Source organism: Hipposideros armiger, unplaced genomic scaffold (assembly GCF_001890085.2).
Source record: "Hipposideros armiger isolate ML-2016 unplaced genomic scaffold, ASM189008v1 scaffold_1144, whole genome shotgun sequence".
In the NCBI taxonomy this organism is placed as follows: domain Eukaryota; kingdom Metazoa; phylum Chordata; class Mammalia; order Chiroptera; family Hipposideridae; genus Hipposideros; species Hipposideros armiger.
Genome location: NW_017732494.1, coordinates 134507 through 150900, shown reverse-complemented (window position 1 = coordinate 150900; position 16394 = coordinate 134507). Strand labels below are relative to the sequence as shown.

Genomic DNA, 16394 nt, shown 5'->3' with positions numbered 1-16394 from the left:
ACACACACACACACACACACACACACACACACACACACACTCTGTAATTGCCTTTAGGAGAAATGTGACCTCACTCTATTTAGTGACTTAGACACAGATACTACTTCCACGGTGAACAACATCAATTCTGTACGGATCTTGCTGACTAGGCTGAGAAGAGATCAGGAAGGTTTTGTTTTGCTTTACATATTGACTCAATTTTAATTTTGGCATTACTTGTGTTTAATTTTTAAAAACCCATGTGTTTAATAAAACGAACACCAGTATACGCTTTATCTGGTAGCTTAAGAAATAAAATATTAGCCAAACAATTCAAGCCTCCTGATACTGGTGCTTCTTGGAAGTTGCAGCAATTCCAAACTGTTGGCCATAGTCTTCTCTGAGTAACCTAATAAACAAACATGTCAATCACTCTACTTAATTAATGACAATCAAGAAAACAGAACTAACTCCACATGACAATCACCACATACTAGCAAAAAACCAAATCCAATAAGGACATAATATGACAAATTTTACAGCCTACAATGCTAAGTTTAGGTTAAATATTTTATATTCATATAATTTAAATGGAGAACCTAAAAATTAATATAAAAATGTGAAGATTCTATAAATGATTTTTAAAAACTACCTAAGCCAGAAAGCAGATTCTAAAATATTTTGAGTAACTACAAAACCTTTGCACAGGTTTATGTAACAAGTAGTCGATATATTTACATTTACACTTACACTGAAATGAATGACCTAAGATTTGAGTGTTTGAGAAAATGTGAGCAATGTCAAGCACCTAAAAATGAACAAGTCATCTCAGAAATCAAAAATCAAATGGAACATATTTTTATCAATACTTCGGCAAGGGTGAGAAGTGGGGTAAACCAGAGCAATGTTCTAATACTAATCAATACTTTTGAAAATGAAACACTAATATGTTATATAATCTTTTGGCATATAATCTTAGTAAATTCATATTTTTTAATTTAATCAATAAGCATAACTTCAAAATAAATCAATTAAAGCTAATGAATATAAAGCTAATGAATAAAGTCAATTTCTTTCTTGTTTTTATCATCCTAGGTACACTGAATGCTTTAATTAGTAGGTTTGGAGTATAAAAGATAGTGAACTATAAGTGGTATAAAATTAACTTTAGAGTGAAAAGAATGGAAAACTTTTTCTGCCAGTTTGTATCTCAAAAGGAGTGAAATTCAACCCAAAGGGAGTAGGACAACAAGCAAGTTTAGCTTAAAAAGACCCAATTTTAAGGCCTGTGCCATCAAGTAGCAAGAGTGGGCACACCCAACACGTGATACTTTGAAACCTAAAACTTTCAGAGGATTCCACTAGGAAGCCTCTTGGAGTTTGTACTTGAGGCTGAGGATGATATGGCCCAAGGATGCAATAAGAGTCATGACACATGGCGACAGGATACAATTGACCTGTATTATTACTGCAGCATCATTTTTTATGGTAAGGAATTAAAAAACTTATTTTTATATTACATCAAGTAAATTAGGAATGTAAAATTCACATGAATCTTAAAGATAAAACAGGTGTCAAAGATATTTCAGGCTTACTGTGGGAGCCACTGCTTTCGACTACACTACTGAGCTCTTGGGTACTTGTTAAGTCCATCAGACTTTAAAGAGTACTTAATGGACAAATTAAAGAGGTGCAGTTCAATGAATTATAGCTTGGTATGTATACTCAAAGGCACTATAAGAGGAGGGATTATCAAGACATGTGATAGGAGTCCTTTGGTATGTAAGGGAGCTATGCCTGGAGTAATTGCATCAGCATGGCTAATACTGATAAGAAAACATGTTTTAAAAAAATCAAGGCACAAATGATTAAAGAAATCTTCCCCCACAGTGAACCAAATTTATGCTTTTGATGTGCAGATGAAACATCAAAAATAGGAATATTTTGAAAAATATTTTATACAGTATAACTTGCATGACAGAGACCTGATAATTAAACTATATTATGATCAATAGTCTGAAAGAAACTTCCAGTCTTAACATTGCGTAAGTTTAAGGCAACACCTTAAGTGGTGGCATGGGTTATATAATAGTGATTTTTCCATCTGTAATATACAATGTAATCACCTGAGGAGCTTTAAAGATTACTGATAAGTAAGTGCCACACCTCATGACTCTGATTTAATTGGTCTGAGGTGACCTTGGGCAATAAGAGTTTTGGAAGTTCCCCCAGATGATTCAAAGGTTCTGCCAAGGTTGAGAAGATGGTGTGCTAAAAAGAGTACAGACTCTGAATTACAGATTAACTACTAAGATTTACATGAGAATTTTAGCCAAATAAGAAACAAGTTTAGAGAAATTACCTCTATAATAAAGATGACAGTCTATGGTTAAATGGGTTATTCTATATATTCACTATCAATTTATAGAAAATTCAAGGTGGAAGAATATGCTAATAACACTGTGGGGATGCCATCAGCAAAATCCAAACTGTGGGACAGTCTACAGGAAAAATCTGATTTCTTAAAAATTAAAATTACAAGGACAACAGGAATAGCAAAGAAATGGAGAAAGAACCTAGATTTACAGAGACTTAAGAGACTTAATTTTAACTATTAATAACTGAAATGCTTGGATTTTAGTTGGATCTTGATTCAAATAAGCTAAAAATACACTCATATTACATACATTTTAAACATTTTTATGACATTTGAAGAAATGTGAACAACTGGGGAAAAGGATTACAGTTGAAATAAGCTGATAAAGCTGAGTGATTGGTATATGCAAATTCATTATACTATTAATATCTATTTTTGTATATTTATAAAATCAAAGCACTATCATTAGGAAACAGTAGGTGTCAACAGGCTCTTTCCCCACCTTTACCTCAGTACCTTGAAACACCATTAGAGCACTTCCCTTTCTAGTGAAAATCCATAAAAACAATCTCCATCAAAAAGTAAAAAAGTAAGTAACATTTTTCACAAACTGTAACATTTTTCACAAACTGTAAAGCCCCACATAAAATATTATCCTCACTACACATGCTCTCCTGTCTTCCTGTTATTGGATACTGGCAGAAACCAGAGGAAAAGATTCTGTAATAAGTCATTCCTTTTCAGTGGAAAGGTATGGTTATTAAAATCCCCGAAACAGAAGATTCATAACTAACAAACTCAAGATATTAAGGCTAAAAAAACAACAACAAAATAACATGGTTGAGGTAACCTGATGTTTTATGCTAACTATATTTACATTAACTAAATAGAATAAAGGGTATATACTAAAAAATATCAATCTCACTGGTATACATTTGAATTATATAAGTATGGTAATTCTCATATTCTTTCTCCCAATATTCAGAAACCTTAGTTCTGATGTATCATTAGAAGTTCTTACTCCTGATCTCCTTAAAATTTGGCTAACTTTTCACTTTCTTAGTAAACATAGGTTTCTGCTGCTCTCACCTCTCTCTGGAATTCACTCTACAAATAAATCTCTAGTACTGATCTCCTTTCTTCATTTCTCATAATTTCTAATTCTTAAATTCTAGCCTTCCTAATTATCTTCAATAAGACTGACTTTCAATTTGCATGTTTTGGAACTGAAATTGTTTCAAATGTTATAGATTTTTTCTTATTACGTCAAGTACACATTTTAGTAATTTGTTTATGAATGCTTTGACATATTTTAGGATAATGACGAGGATAGTGTAGGATTTAGAAAGAGTTACTAATAAAGTTAAACAGTGGAAGTACCAGGGAAAATAATCCTGGAAAAGATTAAAAATGAAGATAATAAATATTTTCAGATTATCATGGTATATAGAAAATTATTGTTATTGATGTGCGCCAGAAGGAAGAACAAAGACAAATGGATTAAACTTACAAAGGTATGCTTCTTTAAATTCACTCTAAAAAAGAACTTTCTAATAGAGTTGTCCTAAAATGAAAAGTATGCCCTTTGAGTAATAAACTTCCTATTGTTGAATATGTCAAAGTAGAACCAAGAACAGTGTAAAATATAAAATGAAAGAGGCTGGAATGTCAGTTAATTCCAACTTCCACAGTCTACGGCTTTATGACAAAATATTTACTACAACTGACATAAGAACTTATTTTAGGATATAGACCAATTTTGAAAGATGAATAGAAGTTTTATATCCTATTTTAATGTATGCCCAAATTTATTCATTAATTAATACATACCTACACTGCTCTTAGATCTGAGGCTTAGTAGGGTATGATACTGACAAAACCAGCCCTCACGGTGTTCATACAGGGAGGGGGACAGGAAAGAGGCAAGGGAAGTGGGAGTGGGAATAAGTTTACCATATGCAGGTTTCCCAATGTATACATTGCGGGTTACTGATATATTTCTGCCCAAATAACGGGGATAATAAAGATCTCCTATGCATCACTGATGCTGAGCAAGAGTGAGTAGACCAGATAGTTTTAATCAAACACTAATGCCTAAGTTGATAGCCATAATAAATTCATCCTAAATTACAAGTCACCTATTCTCGATCCCTACTTAGGCAGAAAAACCCCCTAAAAATATCACTTCACATTTTGAAGTACTCTTATTTTATATAAGTGCTCTAGCCAAATTCCTTTTGTAAAACATCACTTTAACACTTAAAATATTTTCTTATTTCATTATACATTTGTTCAAATTCACAGAATGTACAACACCAAGAGCGACTTTTGAATGAAAAAAATGTACTTTTTAGGTACTCAGTAACCATCAGAGACACTAGAGCAGTACTGTAAAAGAGAAATACAAGACCTATGCAATTATAAATTTTCTAGTAGCTATGTTAAAAAAAAGGTTAAAATGATTTCAATATATTTAACCTAATATATACAAAATATTATGATTTCAACATAATCAATATATATATAAATTAATATTTTACATTCTTTTTTTATTTCAATTCTAAATCTTTAAAATACAGTGTATATTTTATATTCACAGGACATCTCTATTCAGACTCGCCACATTTCAGGTGTTCAATAGCCACATGTTGCTGGCGGCAATTGTATAATATCTTTAGGAATTAGTATATTTTACACTGCAGCACATCTAAATTCAGACACTAAATTTTCACAGAAAATACTTGATGTTACTGAGATTTAGATTTATTTAGGTCATATTTAGATTTCATGAAAGTTAGGGTTGAAAAAAGATTCATAAACCCAAGTTGTTCCAAACATTTAAAGGTTATCCAATAACTGAGTCAATTATCGGTTTCAAACTTTAATTAAAATTAAATAAAATTTAAAATTCCACGTTTTAGTTGCATATTAGCAACATTTCAAGTACTCAATAGCCCTATGTGGCTAGTGGCTACCATACTGGACACTGTAGCACTATATCTAGAAAATGCAGTAAAGTTTCTGAAATTGTTTTCCTTCCATTTTCTTTTAATTTGAATCAATTCTGATTGTAAACAGGTGAGGAGACATTTATTTTTTCTTTAGAAATTAAAACTCACAGTCTTCCACAAGAACTGAGACAGTTCCTTTGAACCAAAACTGTCAACAGTCAAATAACCTTAATAGTCTATTATTTCCAAAATTAAGTGCTTCAACCCCAGTGGAGAGAAAGCTCCCAATTCCCTTACTTGATTGAAAATATTGCCATCCACTTTTTACCCAACTCAAAAACTTCACCATTACTTGGTTGTTACTAAATTCAGTCTTACTAGCTATTGATACCTTTAGCTATTTCATCCCCTTCTAACGCTACCTTCAACTGTTGCTGCCTGCACACAGGTACATTTCTTGGATCACCTGGGCTATTTTAAAAGCCTCCTAAAACTAATTTTAAATACAAAGGGATGATTCTCTATATAGGAACATCCATGTAACCATCATCCAGAATAAAATATAGAACATCTCCAGTACTCTAAAGTTCCCTCCTGCCCCTGTCCACCCAATAACTCCTGAAACAGGTAGTCTGATGGACTTTTGACTAGTTTATGTAAATGGAATTATACAGTACATACTCTTTTTTATGTGATTTGGCTTTTTTTACTAAACATATTATCTGTGAGGTTCATCTACGTTGTTGCCTGTGCGAGATCTTTTTTATTGCCATATTATTTGGAATTTTACGAATATTCCAATATTTATTTATCCATTCTCCTGATAGGCATTCACGTGGTTTCCAGTTTGGGGCTATTTGTGAATAAAGCTGGTGTGAAGATTAATAATGTTGGTTTACGTATTAAAAGAACCAAAAATAAATGCTCAGTATATGTGTTACCTCTTTCCCTCCGTTATACTAAAGGAACCGTAGAAACACAGATAGACTTTAACACATTCAAAATCAGGTTCACATTTTAAACAAGACTTGCCATGTATACCTTCAAACATTATACATGTTAAGTGCATGCACAATACATTTATATCACATAAACAACTACAAACATTAACAACAAATGAACACAATTTGACCCCATTTACTATCACATTTTAGCATCTGCTCTATATTTTCTAATGCATCAAAGAGATTAATCCAGGCAATCACACAACAGAAAAACCAGTAACTGTCACCCTATCAATCCCACAAGACAAAGCATGTAAAACATGCTATGTATTATTAAAACATGCATCCCCAGGAGGGGTTGCAGGAAGTTGGTTAGTGTTAATTTGGCCACATAGATGAGTTCATTAAATTTGAGCACATAACATTTTTACTATTTTGTAAAATCAGCATCAGTTTCTTTCCAAAGTGTTGATACTACATTCACGTCAAAATAATGCTTGGGTATGGGCTTAGAAAAGAGTGCTAATTTGCATAAATGTGTTAAATGAATGCTGTACTAGCTCCACGCAGGAGGTAACATTAAAATGAGTCAAATCTAAAAAAGTTTATGAAAGTCAGTATAACAGTAATTAACATTATTCTAAAATGCACTCAGTAAGTCATCTGATTGCTGATATGTTGCATCTTTAGTATTTTAAGGCAAAAGAAAAATGACAAAAAGTAATAAACCAAAGATACAAATCAGATTCATTCAATAAAACGCATGGAAAGTAAGCCTTTAAAAAATTCTTTTGTAGAAAGATCTCCATGAAGCTATAAAAATTCACACAAAGGAAAAAGATGAATGAAAGCTTCACATTTTCCTCCTTACCTCCCATTCTCTGGCTGCTGCTTCATTAGTAGAATCCTCATTTGTTTCAGATTCTTCAATCTTTTTTACAACTATAAATCCTGGTTCTCTGGTATATTCACCAGTATCTTCTGCATATATTTCTGGACTCCACTGAATGAAGAAGGCATACAAGTGGTCTGTCCTGTTAGAACAAGTGACTATTAATAATAGACCTAGTGTTCTGGGCTATTAGCTAGAATTACAAAATTACATTGGTTAAATATCATGACAAAACTTAAAGACTTAAAATATACACAAAATATACTATGCTTTACTTAAAAAGATAACAAAGCTCACTACAAGAAAAATATTAATTAAAAATTTTTTTGAGTATATTAAGATTTTCCTTGGCATGTTTTTAACTAGCTCAGATGCTGTCCATGGTTATGTCTTTTCTCTTTAAAGCAACTAGTAATGGAAAAAGAAACTGAACCTACAATTTTGACATCATTTACATAATATAATTATCTAAAATATAAGTAAACAATTTACTAATTCCCTATTTTGAAACATGAATAGTAAGCAGAATTTTTCTAAGTTAACAGAAATTTAATGTCTTTTGTGTTTAACTGTAAATGATACCAGGAACACACAGTTTATTATTGGTTCAGGGATACATTATCTAATCTTTTAAATCCATTTCCCTCTTCAATTTTGTTTACTATAGGAAAGCCTGTTGTTACAAAAGGCAACTAAATCCCTGATAAACATATTTGAGGGTCAAATATACATTTCAAATATCTATGTTTTGCTGGCTTTAATTAGCATAAAAATTGAAAATTGATTACAAATTTTCCAACCTCCCAATGCCAATCAATAACAATGGTTTTGGAAATTATGTTTCCAATTTAATTATTTTTTAAAGTGTCATTTATTATGTGGCAGCTAACATTAACACACTGTTAACTTTTATCTTTCAGATAATTCATCTCTACCAAAACAGCAACTTACCTAAATTACATGTATACAATGAAGTTCAAAATCCTAATAAAACTAATTTTTAATGATCATTAACCAAAGTGCTAGGACAATATTAAAATGGAAAACTTTGTGTAAAAATTAAAAGTCAACAGTAATGAAAAAAACTAAACCCTTATGTTAGCTGTAGCTAAAGATATAAGATAAAGTGCACCTCGCTTTATTGCGCTTTGCTTTATTGCGCTTCACAGATATTTCATTTTTTACCAAGTGTAGGTTTGTGGCAGCCCTGCACCGAGCAAGTCTACTGGTGCCACTTTTCAACAGCATTTGCTCACTTCATGTCTCTGTGTTAACATTTTGGTAATTGTCATATTTCAAAATTTTTCATTATTGTATTTGTTATGGTGATCTGTGATAAGTGATCTTTGATGTTACTATTGTAATTGTTTTGGGGTGCTACGAACCACACACATGTAAGAGGGCAAATTTTATCTGTAAATATTGTGCATGTTCTGACTCTTCCACCACCCAGCCATTCCTCCATCTCTCTTCCTCTCATTGGGCCTCCCTATTCTCTCAGCAGAACAATATTGAAATTAGGCCAATTTATAACCTTATGGTGACCTCTAAGAGTTCAAGTGAGAGGGAGAGTTGCATGTCTCTCACTTTAAATCAAAAGCTAGAAATGATTAAGCTTAGTGAAGAAGGCATGTCGGAAGACAAGACAGGTCGAAACCTAGGCCTCTTGTGCCAAATAGCTAGCAAGCTGTGGATGTAAAGGAAAAGTCCTTGCAGGAACTGGAAAGTGCTATTATAGTGAGCACACAAATAATAAGAAAGTGAAACACCCTTATCGTTGATATGGAGAAAAAGTTTCAGTGTTCTGCTCTAATCCAGAGCAAGGCGATTAATTCTCTTCAATTCTAAGAGGGCTGAGAGGTAAGGAAGCTGCAAAAGAAATCTTGAAGGTAACAGGGGTTGGTTCATGAGATGTAAGGAGGGAAGCTGTCTCCATAACCTAAAATGCAAGGTGCTGACATAGAAGCTGCAGCAAGTTATCCAGAAGATCTAGCTAAGACAATGAAGGTGGCTACACTAACCAACAGATTTTCAGTGCAAACCAAACAGCCTTGAAGAAGATGCCATCTGGGACTTTCATAGCTAGAGAGGAGAAGTCACTGCCTGGCTTCAAAGAGTCAAAGGACAGGACAGACAATCTCTATTTAGGCACTAACGCAGCTGGTGACTAAGTTGAAGCCAATGTTCATTTACCATTCTGAAAATCCTAGAGAATTATTCTAAATTTATTATGCCTGTGCTTTATTAATGGAACTACAAGGCCTGGGTGATAGCACATTTGTTTACACTATGGTTTACTGAGTATTTTAAGCCCACTGTTGAGACCTACTGCTAAAAAAAAAAAAAAAAAAATTCTTTCATTGATAATGCACCTGGTCACCCAAGAGCTCTGATGGAGATGTACAATGAGATTTATGTTGTTTTCATGCCTGTTAACACAATATCCATCCTGCAACCTATAGATCAAGGTGTAATTTTGACTTTCAAGTCTTATTATTTAAGAAATACATTTCATAAGGCTGTAGCTGCCATTGATAATGATTCCTCCGACAGACCTGGGCAAAGTAAATTGAAAACCTTCTGGAAAGACTTCACCATTTTAGATGCCATTAAGAATATTTGTGATTCATGGAAGAGGTCAAAATATCAACATTAACAGGAGTTTAGAAGAAGTTGATTTCAACTCTCATGAATGACTTTGAGGAGTTCAAGACTTCAATGGAGGAAGAAACTGCAGATGTCATGGAAACAGCAAGAGAACTAGATTCAGAACTAGAGCCTGAAAATATAACTATATTGCAACAAGTTCACGATAAAACTTCAACAGATGAGAAGTTGCTTCTTATGGATGAGCAAAGGCAGTAGTTTCTTGAGATGGAAACTACTCCTGGTGAAGATGCTGTGAAGATTGTTGAAATGACAACAAAGGATTTAGAATACTACGTAAACTGAATTGATAAATCAATGGCAGTGTTTGAGAGGAATGACTACCATTTTGAAAGAAGTTCTACTGTGGGTAAAACGCTATCAAAAAGAATCGCATGCTAGAGAAATTGTTCATGAAAGGAACTTTCAGTTGATGCTGCAAACTTCTTTGTTGCCTTATTTTAAGAAATTGCCACAGTCACTGCAACTTCCAACCACCACCATCCTGATCAGTCAGAGGCCCTCAGCACTGAGGCAAGTTCTCCACCAGCCAAAAGATTATGATACACTGAAGGCTCAGACTGTTAGCATTTTTTAATTAAGGTGTGTACATTGCTTTTTTAGACATCAAGTTATTACACACTTAACAGACTACAGTATAATGTAACATAACTTTCACATGCAGTGGTCTGGAACTGAACCTGCAATATCTCCGAAGTATGTCTGTAAATTTTACATGGTGGTCACCTTGATATGACTGGGAATCTGAATATTTGGCCCTGTGCCTTTCAGGTATTCGTCAATTACGAAAAAAAAAATCACACCATATTTTTAAATCAGTCTAATCACATTTTGTTGAATGCACACATTGTAGTGTATTGTATATTTGGGTGGGAGGGGGACAGAGAAGAATTTTATCATTATATCCCTGAAAGCAGTGGTCTTAAGAGCAACATACAAAGACTTTCCAAGAAATACACAGACACTTAAGGGAATCGCTTTCTTTCACCTTCTTCTACCTTCATATGTTACTCCTCTCTCATACTCATCTGCTTGAAAGCTGTGGTCAACGTATCTTACAGAGTCCTTGTTCTCGGCTTTCACTAAAGCACTTTTTCTATTTTATTAGAAAAAGGTATACCCTCACCCATCCAGAACTTTACAATGGTACATGCCTTAAAGTATAAAAACTTCCAGGCTGCCCAAAGTTGGTATTGAGACAGGGCAACAGTCTACAGACTGGGTCCTTTGGCACATCAGGTGGTTTCTAATTCACTGATTTCCACAAAACTGAAGGAGTTTTTAATGGAGTTGTTCATTGATGATCACTAAAAATAATTTTGATGAAATATGATTAAGTAACTTTTGGAATGTAAATAGAAAACTGTTTAAAGAGTTGAGTGAGAGCTCTGAGCAACAGCGGTTCGAGTCAGCCTGAGCTGAGCAGCCGCTGAGCTGCCAACAGGTGGCAGGATGGCTCAGCTAAAAAAAAAAAAAAAAAAAAAAGAGTTGAGTGACATTATGATAATAAAGCTCTTCATAGCCTCACAGGCTTTTTTTGTGAACAAAGCTTCTCAGTACTTAAAAGGAAGAGAAGAAAAGGAGGGGACAGAGCTGAGAGGCTGAATCCCATCTCATTCTTTCAATAAACAATATTCATGGATACATAAATTAACTGGGAGAAGGGCCCATTTTTTAATTTATGTTGCTACAATCCATTATGTGTTAGTAAAATTTTAACAATAAAATTAAATTTTCTTCCGGGTTTACTTAACATTTGGAATAATGTAGTTGTTTATAGACAATTTTTTCTTGATTTCTGCATGTCTTGTGAGTAGAGGTATTGAGAACCTTTGTCCAGCTCTATCTTTTCAAGTATGTCAGCACAGGAAACATCATAGTGTAGTCTTAGAAGGTAGAAAGTATCTCAACTCTAGAGCCAAGGGTAGCCAACCATGCTTCCCATATATTATACAAGGTTTAGGTTCTCTAAACTTATGGTTCCTCTTCTGTAACATCACCCATGGCATATGCATCTGTCACTTGGTCTTCTTCACATCACACTATAGGAAGCCAGGCTCAAAGAACTCATGCAAATGCTGGTACTCTAACTACTGCAATTGTTGTGACTCTAGCATTTTCTGTTAGCATGCATTAAACTGAGGCAGACCAACTTGCTAGCTTGCAAGTAAGGTAAGCCTTAGGGCCTTTACTATTTTGACAACAGTCACAGAAAATTTTTAAATAAACGTAATTTCAGTATGTATACACACACACACACACACACACACACACACACACACACACACATAAATGTGTAAGTGTATGTAATTTGTTACAAAGAAATATAATAAGGAATAAAAATATAGTACCTTTAATAAGATTCTATGAGGTGGTATAATGGAAATATAAGTTCAAAGACAAAAGGTAATGATGTAAATTCTATTAAAGAAGAGCACATTCAAGTAGCTTTTAAAATGGATAATAGTAAAGGGCAAATTGTTATGATGTTTAGATTCTATTGGATATATTTAAAAAACGAATGTAACAGCTTAACTTAAGATGTCAGTATTTACAATACAGTGATGACAGACATCCTTCACAATTGCTTAAACTTATAATGAACATTTTATTGTGTAGGGGATACGAACAATAGTTTGAAGACCACATCCTTTTAGAAGCAAATTTAGCGCTCTATATATAGCAGGCATTTATTAAGTATTTGAAGAGATTTTAAAAAAGGGATTATACGCCATTACCTGCCTTGAAGTAGGGGCCATACCAGTTAGTGTTTTGATGAACCTTCTTGCTCTAAGACATTTTAAGAAAGTTTCCTTACTATTAAAACTAGGTATATATTCATATTTTTGTATTAAACCACAAAAGGGAATAATATTAAAAATGGGGTAAATTAAGGAGTATAAAATAGGAGCTAAATTATTTTAAATAAATTTAATGTCAGCTTTTAGTCATAAACTATTTGTTTCAAAAGTACTGTCATTGGTGTTAAGTGATAGACAAAATAATTCTAAGTCAAAGACTCTCAATCATGTTTTTAAGTTTTTGTAGTTTGATTCTTTACCTTTCTTGTGGCACAGCAAACCAATATTCATGTTTCTTATCTCTTTGTGCATACTGCTGCATTGTTGCACTTGCTTGAGATACAAATGTTTTCCTCATTGGTTTTCCAACTCTGAGACATAAAAACTTATGTAATCGATGCCTTCTCTTTTCTTTTAAAAGTGCAGAACCTAGAATTGAGAGGCAAATAGTGCTTATTCAATTTTTATCACCATGCTTAAATAGTTTAGATTAAATAATGCTTACTTCCAAACTTGTGACAAATAATTACAGAATAAAACTTCAATTTACTAATATTCATATTGGTGAATTCTCTTAAGTAACTTGTATTTTTTTTCCATCAAAGGTACAGGTATAGCAACACTAATGAACTAACAACCACTTTATGAACTAAAATTATACCTAAGGTATCAGGAAAAAATGTGAAAGCTCCAGAAACTCATTTGTTAAATTTTTGTTTGTAACAACCATCCTAAAGTAATTCCATATACATGTATAATTTTCTGCCTTTTAGGATAACAACTGAATAAGTTTGTAGTATTTTAAAAGGCTTACTTTAATATGGTTGTTACAGACAGAAATTTAATAAAATAGTTTGTGAAGCTTTTAAACACAAATAAGGGTATGATGAAAGAATCAATAATATGCTAGATTCAGCAATCTGTTTGGACAGTTTATTAAGCATGAATTATCGTTAACTCTTTCAGCCAGAGATGGTGACATAAGGTACACTAAGGGTCTGATAATAAGGTTGAATTCAGGAATCTGGTCATTAATTAGCTTTCAAAGGCAGCATACTTTGGAGGAAAAAGCACTTAGTTATACTTAAAGAGATCTGGGTACTAGTCATGATTTTTTCCTGTGTAATACTGTGGAAGTGGAAGGCACATAATCTGAACACAAGTACAGTAAAACCTTGGAATGTGAATAATGTGGTTTGCGAGTGTTCCACAAGACGAGCAAACATTTCTAATACATTTTAACTTGGTAAACGAGCAATGTCTTGCAATATGAGTAGTTTACTTCCAGAACAAATTATGCTCGCAAACCAAGGTATTACTGTATTTGCATCTGGTTAAAAAGTGAACCTTTACAATTCTTCCCATATTATGTTCCAGTTTTATATTAAGCAGTTTTATTATAAAGTCACTAAAGATCATAAATTTTGAATTATTCCCTAGTATAAAATCTCAAGTTACTTAAAATTAGTAACTTAATTGGTTACCACCAAACCTCCTTTAAAAAAACTTAAAAAAGAAGAAACTGAATGGTAATCCTGGGATACCTAATCTAAACATATCTGCCAACTTTTATCCTTTTAGTATTTTGTCATAATAGAGTCTCCTCCCATCAAACCCTGCATCACAACAAACCCGCTACAATCAAAATAGTCTCTCATATTATTAGGTTAAACAGAACCCCTTATTTTATCTTTTTCAAAGATTCTAAACATAAGGCAATCATCAGATACAACCATATCAAATAAAGATATTCATGTCAGCATTCTTTACAACTTCAACACAGAAAATATCTTAACAACATGAATTGTTAGTAACAACTGAATGTTTTAACATGAAATTGGTTAAATTACAGACCATTAAAAACCATGTTTTCAAAGAACTACAATAACATAGGAAAATGTTCAATGACATAAACTATTAAGTGAAAAAAGGAAATTACAACATTATATCCAGAATAATCCTGATTTTATATAAAAATACATATGTATAGATACATATAATATCAAAATTGTATATATGTATATGTGAACATACACAAATACACATATATACCAAAGATCAAAGATAAATATACCAAATGTTAACAATGATTATCTCTAGGTGATGAATTCCGGGTAATTTTTATAAATTTTCTAAAATCCTCCTATATTTTTGTCAAGTGATTGCTAATGAACATTCATTAGTTCTAATTAATAAAGAAAAAAATTACAAAAGGAGAACTATTCAGTCTTATAGAACTTGTTTTGAGTAAATGAATTCCTTAACATCTACTGAATATAATCCTCAGGTCTTCGGAGTGCCTGAATAATATGATGGAAAGAAAACTCAGTATTTTAAAAACTAGACCAAACCCTTGTGCACTGCTGGTAGAAATATAAAATGGTGCAGCCACGGTGGAAAAATAGTTTGGCAGTTCCTCAAAAACTTAAACATAAAATTACCACAGAATCTAGCAAATCCACCTCTGGGTACATATTCTAAAAAACAAAATTGTAAGGAGGGACTCAGATATTTGTACTCCAATATTCACAGCAGCATTACTCACAATAGACAAAAGGCTGAAATAACTTATATTTCCATCAAGGAATGAACAGGTAAAGAAAATGTGGCATAGGGGGCCGGCCGAGTGGCTCAGTTGGTTAAGAGCTCGCTCAAGAGTTTGAGCTCTGAGCAACAGCGGTTTGAGTCCTGGCCCGAGCTGAGCAGCTGCTGAGCTGCCAACAGGTGGCAGGATGGCTCAGCTACAAAAAAAAAAAAAAAAGAAAATGTGGCATATATAATGGAATATTATTAAGCTTTAAAAAGGAAGGAAATTCTGACATATGCCACAACATAGATGAAACTTGAAGGCATTATGCTAAGGGAAATAAGGTACACACAAAAGGGCAAATATAATATGATTACACTTATATGAGGTATCTAGAGACAAAAATTCATATAGACAAAAAGTAGAATGGTGGTTGCCCAGGGCCAGGGGGAGGGGAGAGTGGGGATTATTGTTTAATGGGTACAGAGTTTCAGTTCAGGAAGATGAAAAAGTTCTGGAAATGGATGGTGGTGCTAGTTGCACAACAATGTGTATATAGTTAATGCCACTGAATTTTACATTTAAAAATGGCTAAAATCGTATAGTTTATTTTATATATATTTAATAATAAAAAATTTCAAAGTTAAAAAAAAAGAAAGAAAAGCTCATACGATATAAATTGGACTAATCTGGAATCAATATTCCGATATGAATATAAAAAATGTTAGCTAAGATACCTGAGCTACACACCATTTAAGACATAATGTACTAAGAAGCAGAAGCAGTGTATATTAGAAATAAACCATAAGACTATTACTTTAATTTTTATAAGTAAACAGTACCAAGAAACATTGAATGAGAAAATGGTGTTTTGATTTATCTTTAGTGCTGCTTTTTAAAGGAAAACATTTAATCAGACAATGATGGAACTTTTCGATACTTAAATTAAAAAAATAGATTTTTATGTATAATTGTAAAAAAGATGGGATTACAACTTTGGCAATTATAACTGCAATTAGGATATTATATATGCAATGGTAAGAAGACATCTTAATGAGGTAACATACCAAGAACTAAAAAAGAAAATGGAGAAATCAAACGTATTACAGAGCTTGTATGCATTTTCAAGAAATAAACTGTTGATAGACTGTGGTGAGTCAGGAATGTTTAAACATGGTGGAAAAGATGCTAATTATGTATATAATTCACCATGGGATAAGACAACACAAGACTAGAAACCAGAGGCTACATACTTG

General features: G+C 32.9%; 1 protein-coding gene across 1 annotated transcript in view; it reads right to left on the bottom strand.

Annotated features, from left to right (window-relative positions):
• The window catches only part of OXR1 (oxidation resistance 1), a 93581-nt gene that overhangs the window by 37044 nt on the left and 40143 nt on the right, over positions 1-16394 (bottom strand). Inside the window, exons 8-9 of the mRNA XM_019632448.1 lie at positions 12872-13040; positions 7123-7285 (exon numbers count right to left, since the gene is read on the bottom strand). Of these exons, the coding sequence (XP_019487993.1) occupies positions 7123-7285; positions 12872-13040 (332 nt within the window). The remainder of the gene's footprint in view (positions 1-7122; positions 7286-12871; positions 13041-16394) is intronic.